We start from the raw sequence: 25,011 nt of genomic DNA, 5'->3' as shown, positions 1-25,011 counted from the left end.
TTAGTCATTTCATATAATATTTTAAAAATATGTTTTATTTATCAGTGACATATGGTTGTCGGCCAATTATTTACATTTTTAAAATATTTTAATTAATATATTTTAAATATTTAAAGATTATATATAAATATATAACTATATAACTATATATATATATATATATATATATATAACTATATATATATATATATATATATATATATATATATATTTATTATTATTATTATTATTAGTAGTAGTATTATATATATATATATATATATATATATATATATATATATATATTTTTTTTTTTTTTTTTATAATTGGATGATAACCAATATTACACTGGTATACTGTGCATCCCTAGCCAATACAGGATGACAGAGTAATGCAACAGTTGTGTTATTGTGAACTTAGAGGGTAAACAGGAGTCAAAGTGAGAGAAAGTTAAGTGGCCAGTGATGAATTTGCTGGAAAGTGGTGTGTGTTTTCCACTCGCCCATTTTCATTCTGTCTGTCCAGACGTTCTCAGAGTCTGACTTTTGGGGCAGTTTTGTGTATTCAAAGCCAAGAATGAAATCGGTGATCCGAAAGTCTCTCCAGCAGTGAGCGAACGCTTCATAGAGTCAGAAAATTAGCCCCTCGCCTCAGTCCCAACAGTACCGTCTCAGGCTCGTCCGGCCATCCCAGCTCTCTCTCTTTCTCTCTGATGATGTGACACAGCCCATTTTGCTCAGTTGCAGTTTCCTAATGTTCCTTTTCTTCTGTTTCTCTCTTGAAGGTTTAGATGCCCCAGACGCACTTGGAGTGAGAAGAATCCTCCTCCATCACGCAGTCACGCAGTCCTCCGCCACTCTGTCCGTCATCTGGAGAAAAAAAAAAATCAGCAGCGTGCAGGACCAAAAAAGGGAACACTGTTTTTACCTAATAGTGCCTCTCATTTTGTGAAAGCAGCAGATTACCTCAGCAGTGTTCCTGCCTCAGAGTGCTTCCTGTATCGAGGGGTGTGGTGTGGAGCGAAGCGGTCCGGGGAGTGCGTGGAGGGGTAGGAACCCTCTGCCTGTCAGCCTGTGTCCTACCCTTTCTCTCCCTACAACACCATGACCACTGCGGTCCAGTCCAGCGAGCTTGTCTTTGAGTTCGCCAGTAATGGGATGGATGAAATCAATCAGGTACATCACAGTCACGTTTGTTGTTTTCTGTGTGCTCAGTTTATGATCGGCCCTTCATCATTGGCCTGAAAGCCCTGAAGCATTTTGCTGCCAGAAATCTTCGTTACTGGTACTGTCTTTGTCCATCCAGCTCCACAAGCCAGGTCTCAGGGAGGGGATATGTTTTTTTTTTTTTTTTTGGAGGTCTACATCTGTGAGGATGGTGGAAAATTAAGAGTGCAAGGAGAAGGTTGAGAGATGACTGTGTGGGTTGCTGGCAGGGCTCAGATGGAAAGACTGAGATGTAGGAATTGCCAGTCAGACTGAACTCAGTGTGTTTGTATTCTTATACCAAAACCTGGTTGGGAACAAAGGTGGCATTTGAGCCTCAGGACGCCTAATTATGTTACATACAGTTGTCCCAAAAAGTATCTGAGGACTTACGAATGTCTGAATTTTATTGCATTAGATACAGTAAATCAAATAAAGTGGCATCTGCAAACAAATGCTGCTAGAGCTTTTTCAGAACTTCACTTTTCTGAGCCACTTTTCAACTATTTTTTTTACCAAATAGTCCTGAGGTCACAAGTTGTGTTATAAATCAAGTCAGTTCACACAGTAAACATGTTCTGCATAGCTCGGCAACCAGAAACTACACTGGAATTCAAAAGTTTGAAGTTGGTGTAATTTCTTTTGTTTGTTTTTGAAAGAAGTCTCTTATAGTATGTTTTTGTAAAGTTATTACAATTTAAAATAACTCTTTCATATTTGAATATATTTTAAAATGTAATTTATTCCTGTGATGCTAAGCTGAATTTTTCAGCACCATCGCTCCAGTCTTCATTGTCACATGATCCTTCAGAAATCATTTTGATTTGCTGATTTGGTGCTCAAGAAACATCTTATTGTTAACAATGCTGAAAGCATTTGTGGTGCTTTTTTATGAAAACTGATACTTTTTTCTTAGATAAATAGAAAGTTAAAAAAAACAGTATTTATTTGTTTGATTTTTCTTTTCATATCATTTTTAAATCATGCATATACATTTATGCATTTTTAACTGTGGCAAAAACATCCAAATACTTTTAGGCTACTGTAAAGTATGTGTGTATGCAAGCATGCTGTCATGCTCGTGTTTTGGTTTATTGTGTGTACAGCTGAGGTCAAAAGTTTGCATCCCCCTTTCAGAATCATTAAAAATGTTAATTATTTTACCAAAATAAGAGGAATCATACGAAATGCATGTTATTGTTTATTTAGTACTGACCTGAATAACATATTCCACATAAAAGATGTTTACATATAGTCCACAAGAGAAAATAATAGCTGAATTTATAAAAAATGACCCGGTTCAAAAGTTGACATACACTTGATTCTTCATTGTGTTGTTACCTAAATGAACTACAGCTGTGTTTGTTTAGTGATAGTTGTTCATGAGTCTCTTGTTTGTCCTGAACCGTTAAACTGCCTGCTGTTCTTCAGAAAAATACTTCAGGTCCCACAAATTGTTTGGTTACCCAGCATTTTTGTGTATTTGAACCCTTTCCAACAATGACTGTATGATTTTGAGATACATTTTTTCCCACTGAGGACAACTGAGGGACTCATATACAACTATTACAGAAGGTTCAAATGCTCACTGATGCTCCAGAAGGAAAAACCATGCATTAAGAGCCAGGGGGTGAAAACTTTTGAAAAGAATGGATATGTGTACATTTTTCTTATTTTGCCCAAATTTCTTTTTTTTTTTAATTTAGTTTTGCCCTTCAGAGGCTACAAAACATAGTTACATGTTTCCCAGAAGACAAAATAAGTGAAATTTACCCTGATCTTCAAATTCAAAAAGTTTTAACCCCCCGGCTCTTAATGCATCGTGTTTCCTTCAGGAGCATCAGTGAGTGTTTAAACCTTCTGTAGTAGTTGCATATGAGTCTCTCAGTTTTCCTCAGTGTGAAAAGATGGATCTCAAAATCATACAGTTATTGTTGGAAAGGGTTCAAATACACAAAAATGCTGAAAAACCAAAGAATTTGTGGAACCTGAAAGATTTTTTTGAAAGAACAGCGGGCAGTTTAACTGTTCAGGACAAACAAGAGCCTCATGAACAACTATCACTAAAAAAAACACAGCTGTGGATCATTCAGGTAACAAGATAGTGTTATTAAGAATTAAGGGGATGCAAACTTTTGACCTCAACTGTGTATTCTGAGTTCAGTTGACTCCAGAATCCTGATCTCCATCTTAAGTGTGTGTTTGTGCAGTCATGTGAATAGATCAGGTGTGACAGGTCTTCTGTCGAATCCAGTGCCTCTTCTCTTACTCACTGAAAGAGAACTGAAAGCTAGTTTCAGGCCTAACCTGCTCAACTTGTTGCAGTGTGGGAGACAAGTCCTGTTACACCCAGAAATCTACTATTGTTTTGAAACAAGACTGGCTTCTAAGTCACTCCCTAAATCCCCTCACTCTATTACCACACCATCATAAATAAGCTCTAGCAGTCACCCCACAGTCTCAGATATCTTTTGACTCCCACTAATAACAATAGAGTTGCTTTTCGGAGCCTGTGCAAAACAAACCTTGACGCTTCTCACTGTGTGTGTGCGCAAGGTATTCCACACGGGTGCTGTGAAATGTTTTCAGCTGCTTGTGTGGACCGTAATGATTTGCTGCGTTGGACCTAGAGTCAATAATTACCCCCATAAGTCAAGTCGACTTGTAATGGGAGTGAAATGATATTAAGCCACCATGTCAGAGTTCAGCTACTGCACACAACAGCAGTTAAGGACTAGATTTCCAGAGAAACTGCGTACATTTATATGCAGTCTAACACTGATAATCTGATACCTAGTATAATGTAATGTGTGAAAGATTTTTTAAGCAAAAAAAAAAAAAAAACTGGCACAACTAGATTTTTACCCATTACCCCAGTTTCACTTTGTATGTAAACACCTTTACTGGCATTCTAGCGGTTTATTCAGTATGCGCATGTCTCATGTGAATGACTGTTGATGTCAAAACAAAATAATTTCTTGTATAAACAGGGTTTTTTTGCAGCGTCAGGTTTTCATAATAGGCTGATTTTTTTTTGATCTGCGTATTATTGTTCATGTAAGTTGAATTATTTGTAGGGTTTTATAAGATACGGATACGCAGGTAATATTTTTAGAGACCGAGTGCAAATATTAACACCTACTTTTGGTTCGAAGTGATAATTTGTATTTTTAGTAGTGCTTTAATTTTTCCATAGGTGAGAGATACCAGTCATCCTACTCAAATCATTTTGTGTATAGCAACAGAGCTTTTGTTAGCTATAATTATTAGTTGAATATAAAATATAAAACATTAAATACATACACTACAAGTCAAGTTTTTTAACAGTAAAATTTTTATGATTTCTATACCATTCAAAAGCTTGGTTTCAGGAATTATAAAAATTAATACTTTTATTTAGCAGGGATGCTTTAAATTGATCAAAAGTGATGATAAGGACGTTTGTAATGTTACACAGGATTTATATTTCAAATAAATGCTGTTCTTTTGAACTTTCTATTCATCAAAGAAGCCTGAAAAAAGTCTACTCAGCTGTTTTCAACATAGTAATAATAACAATAATATGGGTTTTTTTTTTAAGCAGCAAGAATATTAGAATAATTTCTGAAGGATCATGTGACTGGAGTAATAATGCTAAAAATTCAGCTTTGAAATCACAGGAATAAATATTTTAAAATATATTAAAATAGAAAACAGTTATTTTAAATAGTAAAAATGCTTCAAAATGTTACTGTTTTTGTTGTACTTTGGATCAAACAAATGCAGACTTAGTGAACAGAAGAGACTTTTTAAAAAACATAAAAAATCTTACCGTTTGAAAGCTTTTGACTGGTAGTGTAAACATAAACTATAAAACATTAAAATATAATCAAACATCTCACTGTGATCAAAATATACAGTAGACATTTATAATGTTACAAAAGTTTTCCATTTCAAATGAATACTGACCTTTTGAACATTGTATTTATAAATGAATTCTGAAAAAAAGAAAAGAAAAACATGAATCATGGTTTCCACAAAAATTGAAGCAACAGAACTGTTTTTAACATTGATAATAATAGGAAAATTTTGCTTGAGTGTCAAATCAGCATCTTAGAATCCTTTCTTAAAGGTTCACAATATTACTGTTTTAAAAAATAAATGCAGCCTTGGTGAGCATAACAGACTTATGTGTAGTTTGGCTGCCAGGATTTCTTTGTGAGGCAAAGTTTACGCAACAAATGCTTTTTTTTTTAATCAAACCATTTTTACATGCATGTTCACAGAATAAACTGTATTGGTGCATCCACAGTATATCAAATCTCCTTTTCTATGAAAGAGCCAGGCTTGCATAACTTCTCTTTGCTCATCTCTCCACATCATACATGTCTTATGGCTGCAATAGCATGACACTGTGCAGCTTTAGTGTTCGACAGATTGGAAAATATTGCTGAAAACCTGTTGCATGATGCATGCTTAGTACACAGTGTTTGAGAATCATCCACAAAATGTGTTTTCGACATTGCAAGTGAGGGTCTTGGATTGCATCAGTGGGTTAGCATCACGACTGGCGTCAGGTAAAGCAGAAGAGGGTGTAACTGTGGAACACACCGCATGCTATCGGGTTTATGCGTACAGTAGGAACACGGAACTCAGCTATGCAAATGACTGATTTTTATCTGATGTTTCCCTTTTAGAAATGTGGTTGATTACTGTGAGAAAAAAAGGATGTTACAGTTTTATGGCAGTCTCTGGTTTTTTAAAAAAACAGAAGCTTTAATTTTTTCACTAATGTGCAAGATTAAGATATTGGCATTTGAAGAGCCTTATTAACATTGGATTCTTACATTTATTAGGGCAGGGCTATTCAGCTGATTTTCATGCCATGTTTATTACATCATAAATTGGTCTGATGACAGATAGCATGGATTTTATGCAAGAAATTTTGAATTTTAACTTCGTATAGACTCACACAGACATGTTCTGCTATTTTGCATTTACTTGTCAGGCAGTATGAGAGGCTATGTAAACCGATCACCAAAAAGTTTTTTTGCATAAACCTGATATCTGATGTCTGTAGTTCCCCAGTATGGCAGCGCAAGTGGGAGGACGTGGACAAATGCACAGAGCAGGAATAAGTTTCCTGCTTACTAAGCAGTAAAAGCTTGTGGGATTCAGAGTGTCTATCTAGCCTGGTTAAAAGTCTTTTCTAAGTACACTGATAAATGATACACTCTGAAATCTAGTTTGGCCAATCTAGCATTAGGTGTACACAAATGTTTAAAAGTTGTTTTTTTTTTTTTTTTTTTTTTTTTTTTTTAAAAGAAATGAATACTTTCTTTTTATTATTATTAAGGATACATTAAATCATGAAGCACCATGTGACACTGAAGACTGGAGTAATGATGCTGAAAATTCAGCTTGAACATGAATAAATTATATCTTGCAATATTCATGGCCTCTAGACTCTAACTTTTGAACGGTTGTGTATATCCAAATTAAACAGTAGTAGAGTGTCGCCATTGAATCTTTTTCTAGTAATTTAACTGTACTGAATGAATTATTCTGAGATTTTGAAAGCCAAACCCATCGAGTCTCTGGGGAAAATGCCATAACAACAGCAAATAGTCCAAGGATGATGGAACAAAAACAGAAAATTCTGCCAAAGGTAGATGTAAGATGGCTTATGTGTTTCACAATCTTGTTTGCAAAGAGATAATATTTCAAGCATTCCTGAAGTACTGCATTACACTGATCAGTTATTTTTAAATATTCTATTTTTTATGTGCATGTGTGAGTTGATTTTCTTTGGCCAGGGATGGTCTTTACTTGTTCTTGTTTTGCTTATCTTCACACGGTTGCACAACTGGAAAGCCGATAAACTGCATTCTGCTGCCATCTAGTGGTTACGCAACCCAATGGTCACATGCGTTCTCAGCAATTTAAAAAATGGCAGAATAAATCATGAAATGTACTCCCTGAGGAAAGCCAGTCACTTGTCATGTTCACAATGAGCATTTGCATAATTTAAGCAGCCCTCTAACAAGTGTCAGATTAAAAGTCACTAGACTTCGATCAGACTGCAGTTTCTCTTGAATTATTCCCGCTCTGTCAATGTTCACTCATATTCTAACATGTTTTGCCTTGTTTGCACATATCGTCTGCCAGAGGCCTAATGAGAGCCGCTATCTGGCTAATGAGAGCGTCTCTCACTTAGTGATGCTATCTTCAACACCAATTTTCCCTGGTGCTTGTTTTTTTTTTTTTTTTTTTTTTTTTTTAAATATGTAAAGGAAAGCCCTTCATATGGCACTTACTAACAACCGTAAGAGAGAGGAAAACTTAAAGGGCATAAGAAAGATATTGTTTATTACATTTGTTGGTGTATTTCAGCTGTGTTTACTCTGGTGAGGGATGAGGAACGGTCTCTTGTGGCTTTAGAGTCCAGTACCAACTATTTCCTCTTTCCCCCCATGTGATTTCCACCCTCACTTAGGAATGCTGGTGGAAATGAGGAAGCCTGACATGGTGTTTTTGGCATGGAGCTCATGACCCTGCGAGCAAACAGGGTCATGCGTATAAGAACCTTACTGGAAATGTGATACGTTTGCGTTTACGTCATTTACTCATATGATACCACACAGGTTTGTCTCTGGCCTTTTTGTTATGCTGACGTGTGGTAGGAGTCTGACGAAGTGACTAAACCGGCTCAGGTTAAAGCCATTATGAATGGGCCATTAGCTGCAGCCTCTGTGAGTATAAGTAACCTGGACGATTGTGGATTAGAAGCTTTCATCTGGAGGGAATGGGCAAATTTATGTGTTTTAAAGCAATTATGGTGCACTTTACTGCCTTTCTGCTGAAAGCATCGCACGACGGTTGATTTTAGATCAATGGCGCATTTATCTCTCTGTTTGTTCTCCCACAGCTGGACGACCCTTCAGTGTTCCCAGCGGTGATCGTGGAGCAGGTGCCCGCTGCTGACCTCATGCAGGTGTATTCTGGACTGGAGGCAGATGAGGTGACTAATGGCATCATGGTGGATGCCATTCAGGATGTGGTGGAAGAGAACATCATGGGAGATGTGGGGCTGTCTGGTGAGTCTAATAAGTGATTGCAATTATAGGTGGCATGATGTGTTTTTAAAAACCTTTCTCATGAAAATGGGGGAAAAGTACTCTTTGCACCTAAAACAGTCTACAACGGTTTATATACAGTTGAGGCCAAAAGTTTTCATACACCTTGCAGAATCTGCGAAATGTTAATTATTTTACCAAAATAAAAGGGATCATACAAAATGCATGTTTACTATCTTATTCAGGATAAGATATTTCACATAAAAGATGTTTGCATATAGTCCACAAGAGATAATAATAGTTGAATTTATAAAAATGACACTGTTCAAAAGTTTACATACTGTACACTTGATTCTTAATGCTGTGTTGTTTCCTGAATGATCCACAGCTGTGTTTTTTTGTTTAGTGATAGTTGTTCGTCCTGACCAGTTAAACTGCCCACTGTTCTTCAGAAAAATCCTTCAGGTCCCACAAATTCTTAGGTTTTTCAGCATTTTAGTGTGTTTGAACCCTTTCCAACAATGACTGTATGATTTTGAGAGCCATCAGAAGGTTTAAATGCTCACTGATGCTCCAGAAGGAAAAACGATGCATTAAGAGCCGGGGGGTGAAAACTTTTGAACAGAATGGAGATGTGTACATTTTTCTTATTTTGCCTAAACATCGTATTTTTTCATTTAGTACTGCCCTGCAGAAGATACAGAAGATACTTACATGTTCCAGAAGACAAAATAAGTAAAAATTACCCTAATCTTCAAATTCAAAAAGTTTTCACCCCCCCAGCTCTCAATGCATTGTTTCTATAAAAGTAAATATATAAAACACAACTGTGGATCATTCAGGTATACACAGTACTAACAATCAAGCGTATGTATACTTTTGAACAGGGTCATTATTTTCTCTTGTGGACTATATGTAAACATCTTTTATCTGAAATATCTTATTCAGGTCAGTACTAAATAAAAAAATAACATGCATTTTGTATGATCCCTCTTATTTTGGTAAAATAATTGTCATTTTGCAGAGAAGGTGTACATAAACTTTTGGGGGGGGTTGAAAATGAATAGTGGAAAGTGCCTCCAGTGCCTCCATCGCAATATGATCGGATATGAGTGGAAATGTTTGGCTGTGATTATTTGTGCGATAAATCCCGCCTCTTTTGTTTGTCCGTGTTCGCGAATCAGTCCGAGTAAACAATATAATAGTGTTAATGGGAAGACTAATTTAAAAAAGTAAGTAAACAACTTATACACTTAGATAAAAGCACTTTGTTACATCAGAACAAGACTTAAAATGGCATGAAAACATGATCAGTGGGTGTTTTTAGTGAGTAATCAACCAACGTTTACTGAGCTTTGATGACTGATGATCTGAAAGAATTCAAAAATGGTTAAAAGTTAATATTAAAAAGAATAGCTGATCAATTTGTTGAAATTTTATAATTTATCTATTTTATCCTAGAAATTTTAATTTTAATTGCAAGGCCACGAAAGTGAAACAAACAATTGATGGAAATATGTTCTGTCCACAGTAGAGACCCAGGTCTCAGGTGGAGAGGACAATATGGAGACCATTGAAGCGGCTGAGGCCCTCCTGAACATGGAATCTCCCAATAACATCCTGGATGAGAAACGCATGAGTATGTGATGACTCACTGTCTGTTTATGTGGTGCTGTTATTTTTTCTTTTTAGAAAAGTTTGTGGGGAGACTTCCTAGAAAACGCAGTACATTTCAGTCAGTTAGCACATACTGATACAATTTCTCATTTCAGTTTTGTCTGTGTTTAAGCAAACAGTATTACAAACATGTACTCATACTTGATCTCCACCCTTCTGTAGTTCACACGTACGGGAATATCCTGGAATCGGATCTGACCTACATCTCCCTGCGTCCAGAGCAGCTCTCAAACGGCTGCATGGATGTTCCTTTGGATGAGGAGACGTCCTCCGTGGATGAGATCCCTCAAAAGAACATGTCCAAGCCTGCCAGGAAAAGCAAAGGTACCATCATCCCCCAGTAGAAGGCAGTGTATACCTCAGTGTTTGATTTTCTTTTTTTTTTGCTGCTTTATATTAAAAACATAAAGGTGAGACGAGAGAATGTGAAAATGTGAAAAGATAACCAAATAGATCAGATTTTCAATTTTGGAATAGTTAACCTAAGTTACTCAGAGAGTTAACAATTTTTTTTTGCATCCATCCTGCAGTGCGCAAACCAAGACCAGTGCGGCCCTGCTCTCCCATCACCAATCCAACTCTCCCGTTGAAGAAGAAGAGCAAAGAGGGCAAAGGTAAGCACGCCCTCGGATCGCGGCACGGTAGTAAAGGAGAAAAAGTTGGAAACTATCACTTCTCTGTCTCCCGCATGCATCATGAGTTGCTCTTACCGGGGCTTTGCTGGCAGTGCTGTGGCTGCTTAATTGATGAGGTGCTCTCAAAGTGCTGCGTTTGTGAGGGAACTAAAAGTGATAGCGGGCTGGAGGGCACATCGATGCTGTCCTGATAGAGGCCCCTTATGCATGCGTCCCGTTCCCAGCTCAGAGAGGAGGCCTGCCGCATACATATACATCACCTTGACACGTCGGTCTGTTCTCTCTCCGGTTCCCACTGCCGGGGTAGCTGTTTTTAACCACTTCTGGCCAAAGCGCACGACAAACAAGAATAATCTAGTGCCAGGCCCCTCTAATTAATTTCCAGCTCGGTGTAGGACTACCATGAAGGGAGAATTGATTTATTAAGGTTATGAGGAAGAATACAATAATTGCACCTCTGCCAATTCGGCTAGTTAAATAAGACCTGTGGAATCGCGTGTGAAATATGAAAAGTGTTTAAGCTTTTTATAAGTCTAAACTTTTAATGAGTCGACAGAGGAATATAAAAGACCCTTATTCTTGTAGGTAACACTATCTACCTGTGGGAGTTCCTCCTGGCCTTGCTGCAAGACAAAAACACCTGTCCCAAATACATCAAATGGACGCAGAGAGAGAAGGGCATTTTTAAGCTGGTGGACTCCAAGGCTGTCTCCAAGCTGTGGGGCAAGCACAAAAACAAGCCTGATATGAACTACGAAACCATGGGCAGAGCGCTCAGGTGAGTCAATGGTTACAAACCCTTCACCCAGAGGGACCAATCATGCCAGAGGAATTGCTTTTCCTGACCTCCCACCTCTTCTCGCTTTCTTTTAGGTACTATTACCAGAGGGGTATACTGGCCAAGGTTGAAGGACAGAGGCTTGTTTACCAGTTTAAGGAGATGCCCTCAGATCTGGTCATTATTGACGAGGATGATGGCCAAGGGGACGACGCAGGTTCTGGCTACGGAGGGCAGCGGTCCGCTCCTCACGGACGGGCGGTGGGGCGCGGTTCATCGCGTGCGCAGGGGAAGAACACGCAGGTGAGGCCATTGAAGAGAGAGATGAGTCCTGGGATGAACGGCAATGGAAAACAAGCAGAACAGCTGGTGCAGACCGTCCATGTTCTTCAGCCAAATCAAGGAGCTGCTGTCCCAGCCTCTACACACTCCGTAAGGTGAGGTGTGCACAAATACTTAGACAGACACACAGGCACACATGCAGAAAGCAACAAATTAAAACCCAGTGTTGAAACAAAAGTTGAAACTATGTAGGTAGCAGCATCATAACCAAAATGGAAAACACTTTTTCTAGGCAGTAACACAAATTACAGAGCCCTGTACATGGTGTGAAGAAAAAACAAGATATTGTGGCCATGAATTATGAAATTTTTCTCCTCATTTTAGCTAAATCATAGTGCGACGTGACCACGATTCAGCTAAATTAAAATGAGGGAACGGATTAGTACAACATGACCATGATTTAACCAAATTAAAACAAAGGAATGAATATAGCCACAATTTAACAAAAATGAGGCAACAAATAAATATAACTTGGCCACAAGTTAGCTAAATTAAAACATCAGAATTAATTAGTACAACTTGGCCACCATTTAACTAAAAAAAGGGATTGTAGTAGTGCAGAGTGGCCATGATTTAACTAAATTAAAAAAAGGGAGCAAAGTAGTGCAATTTGGCCAGTGCAAGGGAACAAATTAGTGCAGTGTAGCCACAATTTCACTAAAAAGAAAACAAATTAGTACAACGTATCCAGCAATGAATCATCTGTCTGGACGTGTTCTAAATTTGCGGCCACAATATAATTTTTTTTCTGTCTGTCATCTCTGTAATTTATGATGACGTTTTAGTGCCATGTTAACAAATAAAAATCTAAGAGCACTGAGAGATGTTGCCAGCCGACCGGAATTTATTTGGATTTTGTTGCATCCGAGTGGCCATATCATTTTACTGGAATGAGGAAGAGTCTATTTTAAGGAGTCAAGAATGTGATATTTATTAACAGACTGAACAGGAACACCTTTTTATCTTAACATCAGCTCACACACCCAATCGCCATTCCTTTGGGGGGGGCGCAGTAGCTCTCTTATTTAACCCTTTGCAATGCACCACAAATATGTGGGATTATTAGCAGAAATTATACCATGTGTCATACTCGCTCGGACAGTATGCTTGGAAATAATATTTCATGTCTTCGATCGCATTCGTTATTTGTAGTGCGCCAGCCCCCCAATAGCAATAAACTTTGTGCTTTGGTACTTTGAATATAAAACAAAGTCTCAGCTTTTGAAATCAGTTTTATAGCAAATTATAAACTTTGTGTTTCACAATAATGTGTTTTTCAAGCTCTTTTATGTGTCATGACAGATCGCTATTGTCATGTGAATCGATTAATTCAATTATACTGTTTTCTTTGTGAAAATTCCACCACCTACTCCGCAAAAACCTCTGTGGTGTCCAAGCTTTCATTCCTCACATGTATTTAATTAAAAACAATAAAATATTCTAAATGTTGAAGTGGGCTCCAACTCATTAGCATAAGTTACAGTTACATTATAAAAGTGTTTTTCCTTTTTATTTCAAGTTTATAGCAAGATATAAAAGTGAAGGAACATTTTTCATTTGAAAAAAAAACAAAACAGCATAGCCTAATTTAATGAAACGAATGTCTCATTATTGTATGCAGAAAGATGATTGATTTACATGCCTCTTAAACTAAAACAAATACAGTGATATGTCTCATAATATTTATTAATTTATTTAGTAATTTATTTAGTAATTTAATGTATTCTCATAATATTTATACTTTATTCTCAAAACAGTATTTTGCATTTTGACTTTACTCTTGAAATATTGCGACTTTAATTTCGTAATCTTATTTATTTTATTTTTTTTTACGTGGCAAAAAAATGCTGTCATAGTAAATATATTTTAAATCAGAAATAAAATGATCAGAAATTAGCTTCTTTAGCTTTAAAAAAAGTTGGATTTTTTTTAACAGTTTATCAGAAAGACAGTTGGCTCTTTTAATTCAAAGCCACCACACAATTTTTCCTTCTCCTTAAAAATGAAAAGCTTTATAACCCCATGCCCCTTTATCTCTCTCAGGACTATAAATATGCCAGGCTCTGTTCCCATGGTCCTCACGTCAGGAGCTCAAGGAGGAGGTTCAGTCACCCTGCAGACCCTGCCGCTGTCCTCTGTTCTGACCAATGGGGATTCCTCCACTCATGCCTCGCCGCCTCGGGTCATTCTCCACACTGTGCCTTCCACCAGCCCTGGCAGTAAAGATGTGCTCACCATCCAGACTGCCTCTCTGACGACAGACAGCATCCAGCCCCAGCAGCTCCTCGTGTCCACTCTGGGCTCATCCAGCGGAGGGGTCATCAGCACCACACCACAGCAAGCCGGATCTCTTAATGGCATCACCCGCCTGGTCACTCTCAATGCCAACGGGCAGCCCGTAGTGGCCCAGCAGCCCGGAACGGTCATCGCCACTGTTCTGAAGCCCAGTGAACTTCAAGGTCTACAGGTGAAGGAGGAGATCTTAGATCCGCAGTACCTCCAATCTCTGGTCAACAGCAATCCTAGCATGGCCTCGTACACCAAAGACGAGCTCGAGGAAGGAGTGCCGGAGCTGAGCTACAGAACTGTGATCATCAACAGTGCAGGTCAGGAACTGGGCCAGACCCTCAACGGACACTCGGACGTGGGCTCGCAGCTGGCCAGCAGCCCTAGTGAGGGCCTGACCCCCGTGGAGGAGCTGGAAGTGAGGGGAGAAGTGGCTCTGCATCCGGAGCCTGAGGCTAAGGAGCTGTTGGAGGGCTCTCAAGGTCTGCAGGAATTACAGGGAACCATGCAGATACCTGCAACCCACTTCATCCAGGTCAAGGCGGAACCGGCTGAAACCTAAACTTTCGGCCCAAGCAGGTGAATGTGGACACAATCGACCATACAATACAGGAATTTTTCAGCGGAGCAGATTATTTGTAATTTATTGCTCTTGATTGTTTAGAATGGATGTTGAGTCCGAAGACTGTTGTTTACTCAAAGTGATATTGTGCCTAAATTCGAACCTTGAGGGATACCAACCATGATGTCATGATGAAAGCTCTTTGGTTTGCTCTCCGTCACTCCTAAACTCCCAACAGGAGAGCAGCCATTCTCCAACCAGGGATAATCCCACCATATGTGCCAGTTGAGATGTTTCTGTCTCTTCTCATCTCCGCAGACAAATCCAAAGACTTTATCCAGCAGAGGGACCAAAGGAGTTGGTGGGAAGCCAAAAACAAACCAACAACACACCATTGACTTTAGGATTTAAAAAAAACACACACAGTTACTTAGGACATGCAAGATGGAGAAACCTTTATTTTGTTTTTTCTTATGTAGCCATCTTAGTGGACTTCAAAAGGATGCCTGTTGGAATAAGACTGAAAGAGTGCCTAGGTGGTTAATGCTTTGTTTTGGAAGTGATGTTTTGAAGGGGAAGATTGTATGATTCACTCTGTTTTTAGTACAGAATTATGACATTATCTCATCCCCTCATACCATCAGAACTGAAGAGGTTATTATTTTTCCATCACACACAAATTTAAAAGCCCTGCGCTTTTATGGAAATGGGCATTGCCTGTCCAAAGAGACAGTTCTAGTAGACTTTGTTTGTATATAGTAACAGACTAGAGATTATAACAACAAATTCCAAAATCATCTGCAAAGTATTTCCCCATTATAATCTTGTTCATATGAAATGGAACGCAGTATATATATGAATATATATATATATAAATATATAATATACAACTAAGATTCAATTTATGGCCACAAATTTATTTATTTTCTAAATTCTGTATAAAAAGTCTTTTTTAAAATGCAAAAATGAGGGAAAATATGCAGTATGTAGAGGGCTAATTTTACCCGTAAGAATCCAGTATGTGTGTGTATTGCTGTATTTTTCCAATTTAAAGCATTCCATGTAATCCGCACACCTTTCATATTTTATCTATTTTTCAATATAAGGGGATCCAAACGTAGCTTTATGAGATTGAGCTATCATGCTGTTCTTATTCACTGTGATGTGTTTAAAGCCATTTTTACTGTGTATGTGCTATAAAAAAAAAGCGATGTCCTTTGGTTTCTGCCTTTACGCTGTCATACTTTTACCCTGTATCGACCACATATCGTTCGACTGATGCCTTACGCGACTGTTTTTCAGATCACAGATTGCGTCTCAGACGCAGCTGGTGTGGTCTGTGACATTTAGGTAGGTTTTTAAAATGTATTTATTTGTAGTTGATGTAGTCGTCTGTCCATGGCCTCCGTTTCTTCCTCGCCTCATTTATGTCCAATGAATCTCGAGCACAGTCTCTTAATAGCAGCATCTCTGGAAGTAAACAGAATGGGTGCTGCAGACATGTTGAGCCGAAACTAAATTTGTGCTAAATTGGAAGAAGTGACTGAAGTTGTTGAGGGTAAATGCGGACTGGACTCTCTGATGACCAGACGCTGATCATGGGCAGCAGGCCTCTGCCTCGAATTCTCTTTGACTAACACCAGACCTCTGGTGCTGCTCTGACAATCATGGCTAGTCCTTGTATTATGCAATATTACGTCAAGACAATCGATGACCTTTTAAAATGAGGTCACCACGTCATTTTCAGACCTGGTCTTGTTTGAAATGTTTGTCGACCACGGGCTCTGTAGTTTTTTGGGTAAAGGTATGCCAGTGCTCTTGCTATAATTTCATCTTGCCTTTTCTTGGGGCTTTTCTTTTTTGTCTTATAGTAGACTAGATTTTTTTTCTAAAAAAAAAGAAAGAGAGAAAGAGTACCAAAAGAGAAGAAATATAATAAAACCAATTTTGTCTTAACGTAAACGTGTGATCTCCTCTTTCCTCTTTGCTGTGGAAATTAAAACTCAAGATCACAGACTAACTGGGTAAACAACACAAAGCCCACAAGGCAGATGCTATCATTGTTCCGACGTATTAAAACAAGTACACCTCCTGGCGCATCTCCTCAAGCGTTTCTTCTGTTAACGTGAATTAACAGAGGTCAGATGCACTCCCAGGTATCTCGCAACATCTTGCTGTGAATCGAGGCTGCTGCGGGGAGCTTTGTTTCCAGCCATATGTGCTCTTATTCAGCTCGTCTGCTTCTTCTGGAGACTACAGAGCGCCACGGCAACTTCGGCGAGGACGGAGCGAGTGCAATCTGTTAACTACAGGAAGCAAAGCACTGAAAAGAGTTATGGAACAATCAGGCGTGATTCCCTCATTTGGATGGGTGAAAAAGAGCATTAGCATTTTGAAACCAAAAAACTGGTCATAAAAATGCCCTCATACTGTTTCAAAACTGTTATTTTTTTCTGTGGAACACAAAAACAATCACGTTTATAACCACATTTTTAATGGCGCTTTTTAGTGTATTAGTCTTTATGAACTGTCACATGGAAAAGATCTGCTTGAAGATTCTTCAAAATCTTTTCCTTCCTTTCTTATGTTCCATTAAGAAAAAAGAAGTCATACACGACATGGAACGACATGAGACTAAATGACGAAATTCTCATTTTACTTTTTGTTTAACATATCCACGCTCCATGATTTTACATAATTGTTTCCGTTTCCGTCTATCTTGTGGGCAAATAATCTTTAAACAACTAACACAGTCTGTGAAAGGACCTAAACAGTTTTTCACACCTGCAGCTCTGTGTGTGCCGGACTTGTGGTGAGGATAGAAACGATTGTGTGTGTGATTACTCAGTGGTACGGGTTTAGAGAGGCTTTCTATGGTCTTATATGGTGGGATGTGTGTGTGTGTGTGTCTGCTGATGGAGCCATCTGGCAGCTGGTACATGCTGGAGCTCTTACCCCCAAGTCTACTATTCACACACAGCTGCAGATTACCCAGCACTCTGAACCCTACAGGCAACAGTGAAAAATAAAACAATAACATTGAGAAAAACACAATACCAGAGCTGTTAAAGGCAACCACAGCCACAAGTATAGGCAAAGCAAAATGGCAAGTGAAAGTGGTTGTTAAAACAATTTGCACAGCGTCTTTTGAAAGTGAGAAGATATTTTATCACTCCACTTCAAATGTTATAGATGCATACACCCTCAGTCAAAAGTTTTTAATGTTTATTAATTGTCTTTTGCTAGCCAAAGCCTGTATTTTATTTGATCCAAAATACAGCAAAAGCAGTAATATTGTGAAATATTTTTACTATTTATAACTGTTTCTGTTTGAATATTTTAAAATGTAATGTATTTCTGTGATCAAAGCTACATTTTCAGCATCATTACTCCAGTCTTTCTCATCAAAGAAACATCTGAAAAATCTACTCAGCTGTTTTCAACATAATAATAATAAATGTTTCTTGCACAGCAAATCGGAAAATTAGAATGATTTCTGAAGCATTGTTACTGGAGTAGTGATGCTAAAAATTAAACTTTGAAATCACAGGAATAAATTACATTTTAAAATATATACAAATAAAAAAAAAAACAGTTATTTTAAATAGTAAAAAAACAAAAACAAAATTGTACTGTTTTCACTGTACTTTGGATCAGATGAATGCAGGATTGGTGAGCAGAAAAGACTTCCTTATAAAACATTACAAAATTTAGTAGTGTAAATATGAACTTTTTCATTTCCAATTTCAAATATTCAAGTTCAATTTTATTTGTAAAAGTAGGGGAGGCAGGTATGGCAAAAAATCTCATTTTGGAGTTATTTTTGAAAGTGTATAGAAACGGGTTTATAGTCCTGGTAACAAAAAAAAAAAAAAAAGCTACTGGACGTTTCTATTTTCTAAAATCTGCAAAAATGTTGAAAGAAAGTTAAAGTAGAAAAATATTCTATTCAGGATTTCTAAATTGCCTAAAATTTCTGGGTTTTGGCTTTGTTTCCTGTTTTCTTACTTGCTGAAATGGCTGAAAAATACTTTGACCAATAGCATGCAGGCATTGTACATAATCGACCAATTGTGGCATGCGAGAAGGCGGGTTTTACAGAGAACGGTCAAAACGATGCAAATACACATACATATAACACATACATATTCTAAATTAGTTATAGCAAAATATGATGAAATTTAATTTACAAAATGATGTTTTGAATTAGATATTTGAAACTAGCAAACAACTGCTTGAGAAATCATGGTTATTCAAAATCATGGTTATTGAGAGACTGTACAGCACTTGTGACAACTAGCCCTGGTCCTCTCTATAGTATGTATTTTAGGTGCTGCAACTGGTCATCATTTCAGGTTTTTCACAATTTTATTTTTTTGTAGTTCAAAAATATTTTGCGTAGTCTCACAGTATGCAGTCATACTGCATACTGCATGTACACTACCATTCAAAAGTAATCAAAATTTGGATTTTTAGTTAAAAAAAAAAAAAAAAAGTTTCTTATGCTTATCAAGGCATAAGTTAATTGTGATCAAAAATACAGAAAAAAAAAAATAATATTGTGAAATATTATTATGATGTAAAATAATGTTTTTTAATATACTTAAATTAAAATCTAATTTATTCCTGTGATAAAAGCTGAAATTTCAGCATCATTACTCCAGTATTCATGATCCAACAGAAATCATTATAATATGCTGATTTATTACCAGTGCTGCTTAATATTATGGAACCTGTGATATCCTTTTTAAGGATTCTTTGATGAATAAAAAGTTAAAAAGAAGAAGTTTGGGGTCAGTAAATTTTTATTCTTTATTTTTTGAAAGAAATCAATACTTTTATTCTGCAAGGATGTGTTAAAATTGATAAAAAAGTGATAGCAAAGACTTATTCTGTTAGAAAAGATTTCTATTTCAAGTAAATGCTGTTCTGTTTAACTTTTTATTTATCAAAGAATCCTGAAAAAAGTATTTGGCAGCTGTTGCCAACATGGATAATTCTAATAATAAATAAAAAAATAAATCAGCATTAGATTGATTTCTAAAGGATCATGTCCCCCTGTAGTGAAAATGAAACATTTTTATGTTGTTTATTGGTCTATGTGGTGTTTTTAACATGCTTTTAGACAAACCATGTGCCAGTCCATTAATCAACACCATTGCTGAGTATTTTCTCCTTAAAATAGTAGTTTCCCAAAGGCTGTTCCAGAAATGCGGTTTGAAACAGCCCCTTTTTTGCTACGTCACAAACTTCAGCAACCAATCACGTCAAAGAATAGAAACAGACATTTAAATATGTCATTTTGATGATCAAATATCAGTTTTAAGGAATACAAATTGTGACTACGGGGGACTTTAAGAATGGAGTAATGGCTGTTGAAAATTTAGCTTTGCATCACAGGAAAAAAATATATATTTTAAAGTATATTAAAACAGAAACCATTACTTCACATTGTAATAAAATGTCGCAATATTACTGTTTTTAGTGTGTTTTTGATCAAATAAATACAGCCTTGATAAGCATAAGAGACTTCTTTAAAAAAAAAAAACTGATCCCAAACTTTTGAATGGGGGTTAATGATTGCACGAATGGGGAAAAAGTTGTTCAAAATAAAGAGTATAGCATGTCATGGTGCAGGAAACACGTTGCTGTTTGACATGTCATGTTAAGTCCCTATTATTACTCATACAGCGTTAGAAACAAGACTAAACAGGACAGCTTGTAGTGATCAGTGTTTCAGTGCTGAATGTCATAGGATCTATAACTAATCATAAGCTTCTAAACCAAAATAACCCTTGTATAGTTAAAAAAAAAAGATATCCAAATTAAAGCTGAATTTTTAGACAGCTGCGGTTCACGAGCGTCAAACCAGGTCTTTACATCAACACAGCTGCACAGAATCAGCTCAAGGAACATTCTATTTTTAAAGCAAGACGACAAGTAGCTGGGGGCCAATGACATGCTTGAAGAGAGCGAGTGTTTATTGCATCATGGCGTCTCTCTAGTGAGGAGTGGCGGGGCGGCTGAGGGATGGCGGTCATTAGAAATGTGCCTCCAGTCAGGGGCTGCGCTAAGATTACTCACACACCAGGATACTGCCGCACACACAAATACTAAACAATGGTTTTGTTCTGTTACTGAACTAAGACTAATGACATCCACTCCGATTTACGCCCTTTGTTCATCACTTTATATTTACATCAAATTTTAAAAGCAGCAGCAGTCTCACAGCAGGAATTTATAGAAGCTAAAAGCAACACTCAGCTATTAAACTTCTCACCCTACATCCCTCAACTGCCTGAACTGATAAAATTCTTCCACTGACAAATGAAACAATAACCATAATTTTATATTTCCCAGGTCATAACCATAGAGTCAAGGTTTGGCTGATTATTATGGCCCTATTAGCCCCTGCTGGTAGATGCTATAACTGCATCAACTGCCAGAAAAACATATTTCTCCTGATAGCCATTCAAAAAGAAATGATAGATCAGACTAGGTTTATTTTTTCTATCAACAATGAAATTTATGGAAATAATTAGATTTAAATATTCAGTAGATGTTTTGCTATCAGTGTGTTTGATTTTTTTTTAATTGTTTAAAAATTAACATTTTCCCCCACATCTGTTCTTTTTGCTCTTTCACAACTCAGAATATTCACTATTCAATAGTTTGGGACTGTATAGTGATCCAAAAACATCCTTATCCCTACTGTTTTCAAATCTTACATTTGTAATAGAGTGTTTTCATGACGTGTCATCAATATTGGCTGCACGGAATGTAAACAATGTAACTGAACTGAATGAAACAAGCATATTTTGCTGAATATTGCTGCTGAAAATGGCCAATTATTGTCATGTTTTGGGCTGTACTAATCGGTCGGACCAGCAAAAACATTTGGAGTATTATAGACTGCCAAAAGTTATAACAAATCAAGGAGAAGAGTGCCAGAAAAAGCGTTTATGGTTGGCCAAACTGAATCTAGATTTCTAGGGCAAGAATCTTGACAACATTCATGTTTGTTCTTATCATTTCCGGTCAGGTAGATGAAATATTAGGTTAATATCTTAATTAACACTGCTCGTACATATCTTTACCACCTATTAACTTTAGTTTGTCAAAATGTTGTGCTTAAGTCCTTCTTTATATGATTTAGCAGCTTCCACGCAATAGACAGCATAAATTAGCAGTACAATGTATTCAGTAGTACATTAACCATTCAATCCATATTGTAGTCTACATCCGAGTATCACCAATATGTCCGTGCATCTGGGTAACAGACCAAATCGTGAAGTGGAAACTCTCTATTAAATCTTAGTATAAAGTGTCATCATAGCATATATGACCCTGGACCACAAAACCAGTCTTAAGTCGCATGGGTTTATTTGTAGCAATAGCCAAAAATACATGGTATGGGTCAAAATTATTGATTTTTCTTTTATGGCAAAAATCATTAGGAAATTAAGATCATGTTCCATGAAGATATTTTGTAAAATTCCTACTGTAAATGTATGAAAACTCAATTTTTGATTAGTCATATACATTGTTAAGAACATTATTTGAAGAACTTTAAAGGTGATTTTCTCAATATTTTGATTTTTTTTGCACCATCAGATTCCTGATATTTAAATAGTTGTATCTCGGCCAAATGTTGTCCCATCCTAACAAACTATACATTAATAAAAAACTTATTTATCCAGCTTTCATATGATGTATAAATCTCAATTTAAAAAAAAAAATCCCTTATGACTGGTTTTGTAATCCAGGGTCACATATTTCAATATGTTATGAAGCAAAAACTAAGATTAAATTATTAGGGTTGCCAGGTTTTCACAACAAAACTAGCCCAATCGCATTTCGAGGGGGGTACACCAGTAAAAATTGCGTTTCGGGGGTAAAATACACCTTTTGGTAAAATTCACATTCCAGGGGTTAAATATTATGGTATTGAGGTCGCTTCAACCCACGGCAACAGTGTTAATGTAGCCCCATTCCACGGGAAATGTGGACTTGGCAACACTGATTACAATACAGTATTCATAATTTGCATTTTATTAGACAGTCATATTATTTATTTATTTTTGCCAGTCTGATTAGCCTACCACAGACATGGCACGCTTTGCGACAATTACTAACGGTTGGCGGTGGCTATTGAAAAGAGCACGTCGCTGTAAATAAATCGTATCTGTCGCACGATTCTTTTACAAACTCAACATAAAATATTGCATAATATGATTATATCATGGAAAACATGTTGGAAACTTGCATCAATGCAGTAAATGTATTATGTCATGAACTATTTTACACAAAAGGCGCATTCAAACATCTCCTTTGTCACATTCAAACAGGTGATCCCTGGTGAAAAAAACAGCATATGCTGGTAGGTATGTTTTGATGCTGGTTTAAGCTGGTCCTTTGCTGGTTTTTGCTGGTCATGTTGCTGGTCAAGGACCAGCATGAACCAGCAAAGGACCAGCATAAACCAGCAAAGGACCAGCTTAAACCAGCATCAAAACATACCTACCAGCATATGCTGGTTTTTTCACCAGGGATGGCGACGCTGGAGCAGGTGGACACGGCATTTAACTTTCATTATACATATATTATGAACCAACATGAGCAAATAAGGCAGATTTTATATCGTGTACTTCGGAGGAGTGCTACACCAGCCGTAAAACTTCCAGCAAGATGTAGAGGAATGTCTAGGTATTGTAGATCTCCTTGTTTTTATCACCCTAATCCACAATGATATAGTCATATCCATACGGCACCACTGGAGGGCAGTAGTGACACACCTCAGCGAAATAGATTTAACAAGCAATTTGCTCTCTCTTCTTGTACATCGTGTACTGCTTTAAAGCAGAAAGTCTGCCTGTAAAACACAGACTACCTGCTCCACGTACACGAACCGGCGAGTTAAATCCTGGGAACTAAAACAAACAGCTTGGAGGTAAATTACAATGCACTTTTGATGTGCTAACAAAAGGAATTAATTCACATGCGTACCTGTGCAGTCTGCATCATCCTGCCTCCTTGCAGAGCTCCCAGACTTACTGAATTTTCGCCCTCAGTCTCATGCAGTCACTGTTGCTGCAGGCTCACTCTCAATCTTTCTGCGTTTCGGCAATGAAATACAAGCAGCTCTGAGCTTTCGCAAATGAAAATAGGCACTGTTAGGTTGTTTTAAATCTGAAACCGTTACGCCTCAGTATGGATCTGGGTCGGTTTATGTGCATATGAATTTTTAGTTCTTTAATTTCCTATCATAGTCTTAACAGGTTAATATACATAAAGTATACAACATATGTTATTTTTCATAGCTGACATACATAAACACACCAGCGCAGGTATGTGTCTAGAAATAGAAACGAAAACACAAAGGCACATATGAATATGGCATATCATAAGGTGCAGTGACATTGTGAACAGCTTGGTTGAATTTTCAATGACATATGTTTTTATACCTTTCATACCTTATATGCTCCTTGTCTTGTATTATACTAAAAATGAAATGAATTATAACGTTGCTTAGAACGTTTGGTGATATATCTAGATTTATTATTTATTTTTTTATTACTTTTATTTTTCTTCACTTTTTATATGATGATGGTTTTCACACTGCATTTTGTCTTTTTTTCCCCACTGTGTACATAAGAGAAACGTAGAGATTATTTTTCCAGTCTTTATCTTTGCTGTACATGATTTAAAAAACATGAGGGTGAGTAAGTAGATTTTTATTTTGGGCTATTAAGTTGTATTAAGTAATAACTGAAATAATTACAGTAATGAATTTAAATATTTTTACAATTAGTGATGTTTTCCCGCTAAAATACTAGATGCTAGAAAGAAATGTGGCTTCCTCTAGTATCGCATCAAGATAAGTGCTGGTGTCTCATATGATTCCAGGTATTGTGATAAAAGAAACAGGATCCAATATAATAAGCTTTCTGTGGGGTATTTTGAGTTTGTGCTTTGATCATTTACCTCAGGCTTCTAGTGAATTAGATCTCAGTATTGCAGACGAGAGAAGTGTTTTGAGAAAAGATACGGCTGATGAAGATCACATTTAGACAACTGACCATGGATGCGAAAGAGATAAACATCAAGGTGAGTTTTACCTCCTTCCTCCATGGAATGCTTTGTGGCTTCGCGTGGTTGTTTGTCACAGATGTGGCATCTTTTGTTTCAAGATGAAAGCCCTGTGTTTTGCTCTTTTGTTGGTTTCTCAGAATAGATGCATTTTGTATGCTTTCAGTGTAATGTCTTTCAAGGTTTTTCCTTATGATAATTTAAAAATAATATAGTGTGTATGTCTTTTTAGATTTCATATAGCTTAGTCATGCGTCTGGTCTTGTTGGAGCTCAAGTGGTAGAGCAAAACGCTAATAATGTCAAGGTCATTGAGTTTGCTTCTAACGAAAACAAACTGAAATACACTTATTAGGTCCCTTAGCACATGTTTATATGCAGGAGTAAATTAGTAGCAGACAATA

General features: G+C 37.1%; 1 protein-coding gene across 4 annotated transcripts in view; it reads left to right on the top strand.

The window, feature by feature from the left end:
• The window catches only part of elf1 (E74-like ETS transcription factor 1), a 48,781-nt gene extending 32,306 nt beyond the window's left edge, over positions 1 to 16,475 (top strand). For 3 of the 4 annotated variants that reach the window (XM_051127333.1, XM_051127331.1, XM_051127334.1), the window contains exons 2-9: positions 764 to 1,154; positions 8,092 to 8,260; positions 9,771 to 9,878; positions 10,079 to 10,240; positions 10,447 to 10,530; positions 11,137 to 11,329; positions 11,425 to 11,766; positions 13,715 to 16,475. In XM_051127333.1, the coding sequence (XP_050983290.1) occupies positions 1,083 to 1,154; positions 8,092 to 8,260; positions 9,771 to 9,878; positions 10,079 to 10,240; positions 10,447 to 10,530; positions 11,137 to 11,329; positions 11,425 to 11,766; positions 13,715 to 14,519 (1,935 nt within the window). In that variant the 5' untranslated portion in view covers positions 764 to 1,082 and the 3' untranslated portion in view covers positions 14,520 to 16,475. The remainder of the gene's footprint in view (positions 1 to 763; positions 1,155 to 8,091; positions 8,261 to 9,770; positions 9,879 to 10,078; positions 10,241 to 10,446; positions 10,531 to 11,136; positions 11,330 to 11,424; positions 11,767 to 13,714) is intronic. The other variant, XM_051127335.1, reaches the window with a different exon arrangement.
• Positions 16,476 to 25,011: the final 8,536 nt, after the last annotated feature.

Source organism: Labeo rohita, chromosome 14 (assembly GCF_022985175.1).
Source record: "Labeo rohita strain BAU-BD-2019 chromosome 14, IGBB_LRoh.1.0, whole genome shotgun sequence".
Classification (NCBI taxonomy): Eukaryota; Metazoa; Chordata; class Actinopteri; order Cypriniformes; family Cyprinidae; genus Labeo; species Labeo rohita.
The sequence above is the reverse complement of the archived record's forward strand: the minus strand, read 5'-3'. Positions and strand labels throughout refer to the sequence as shown.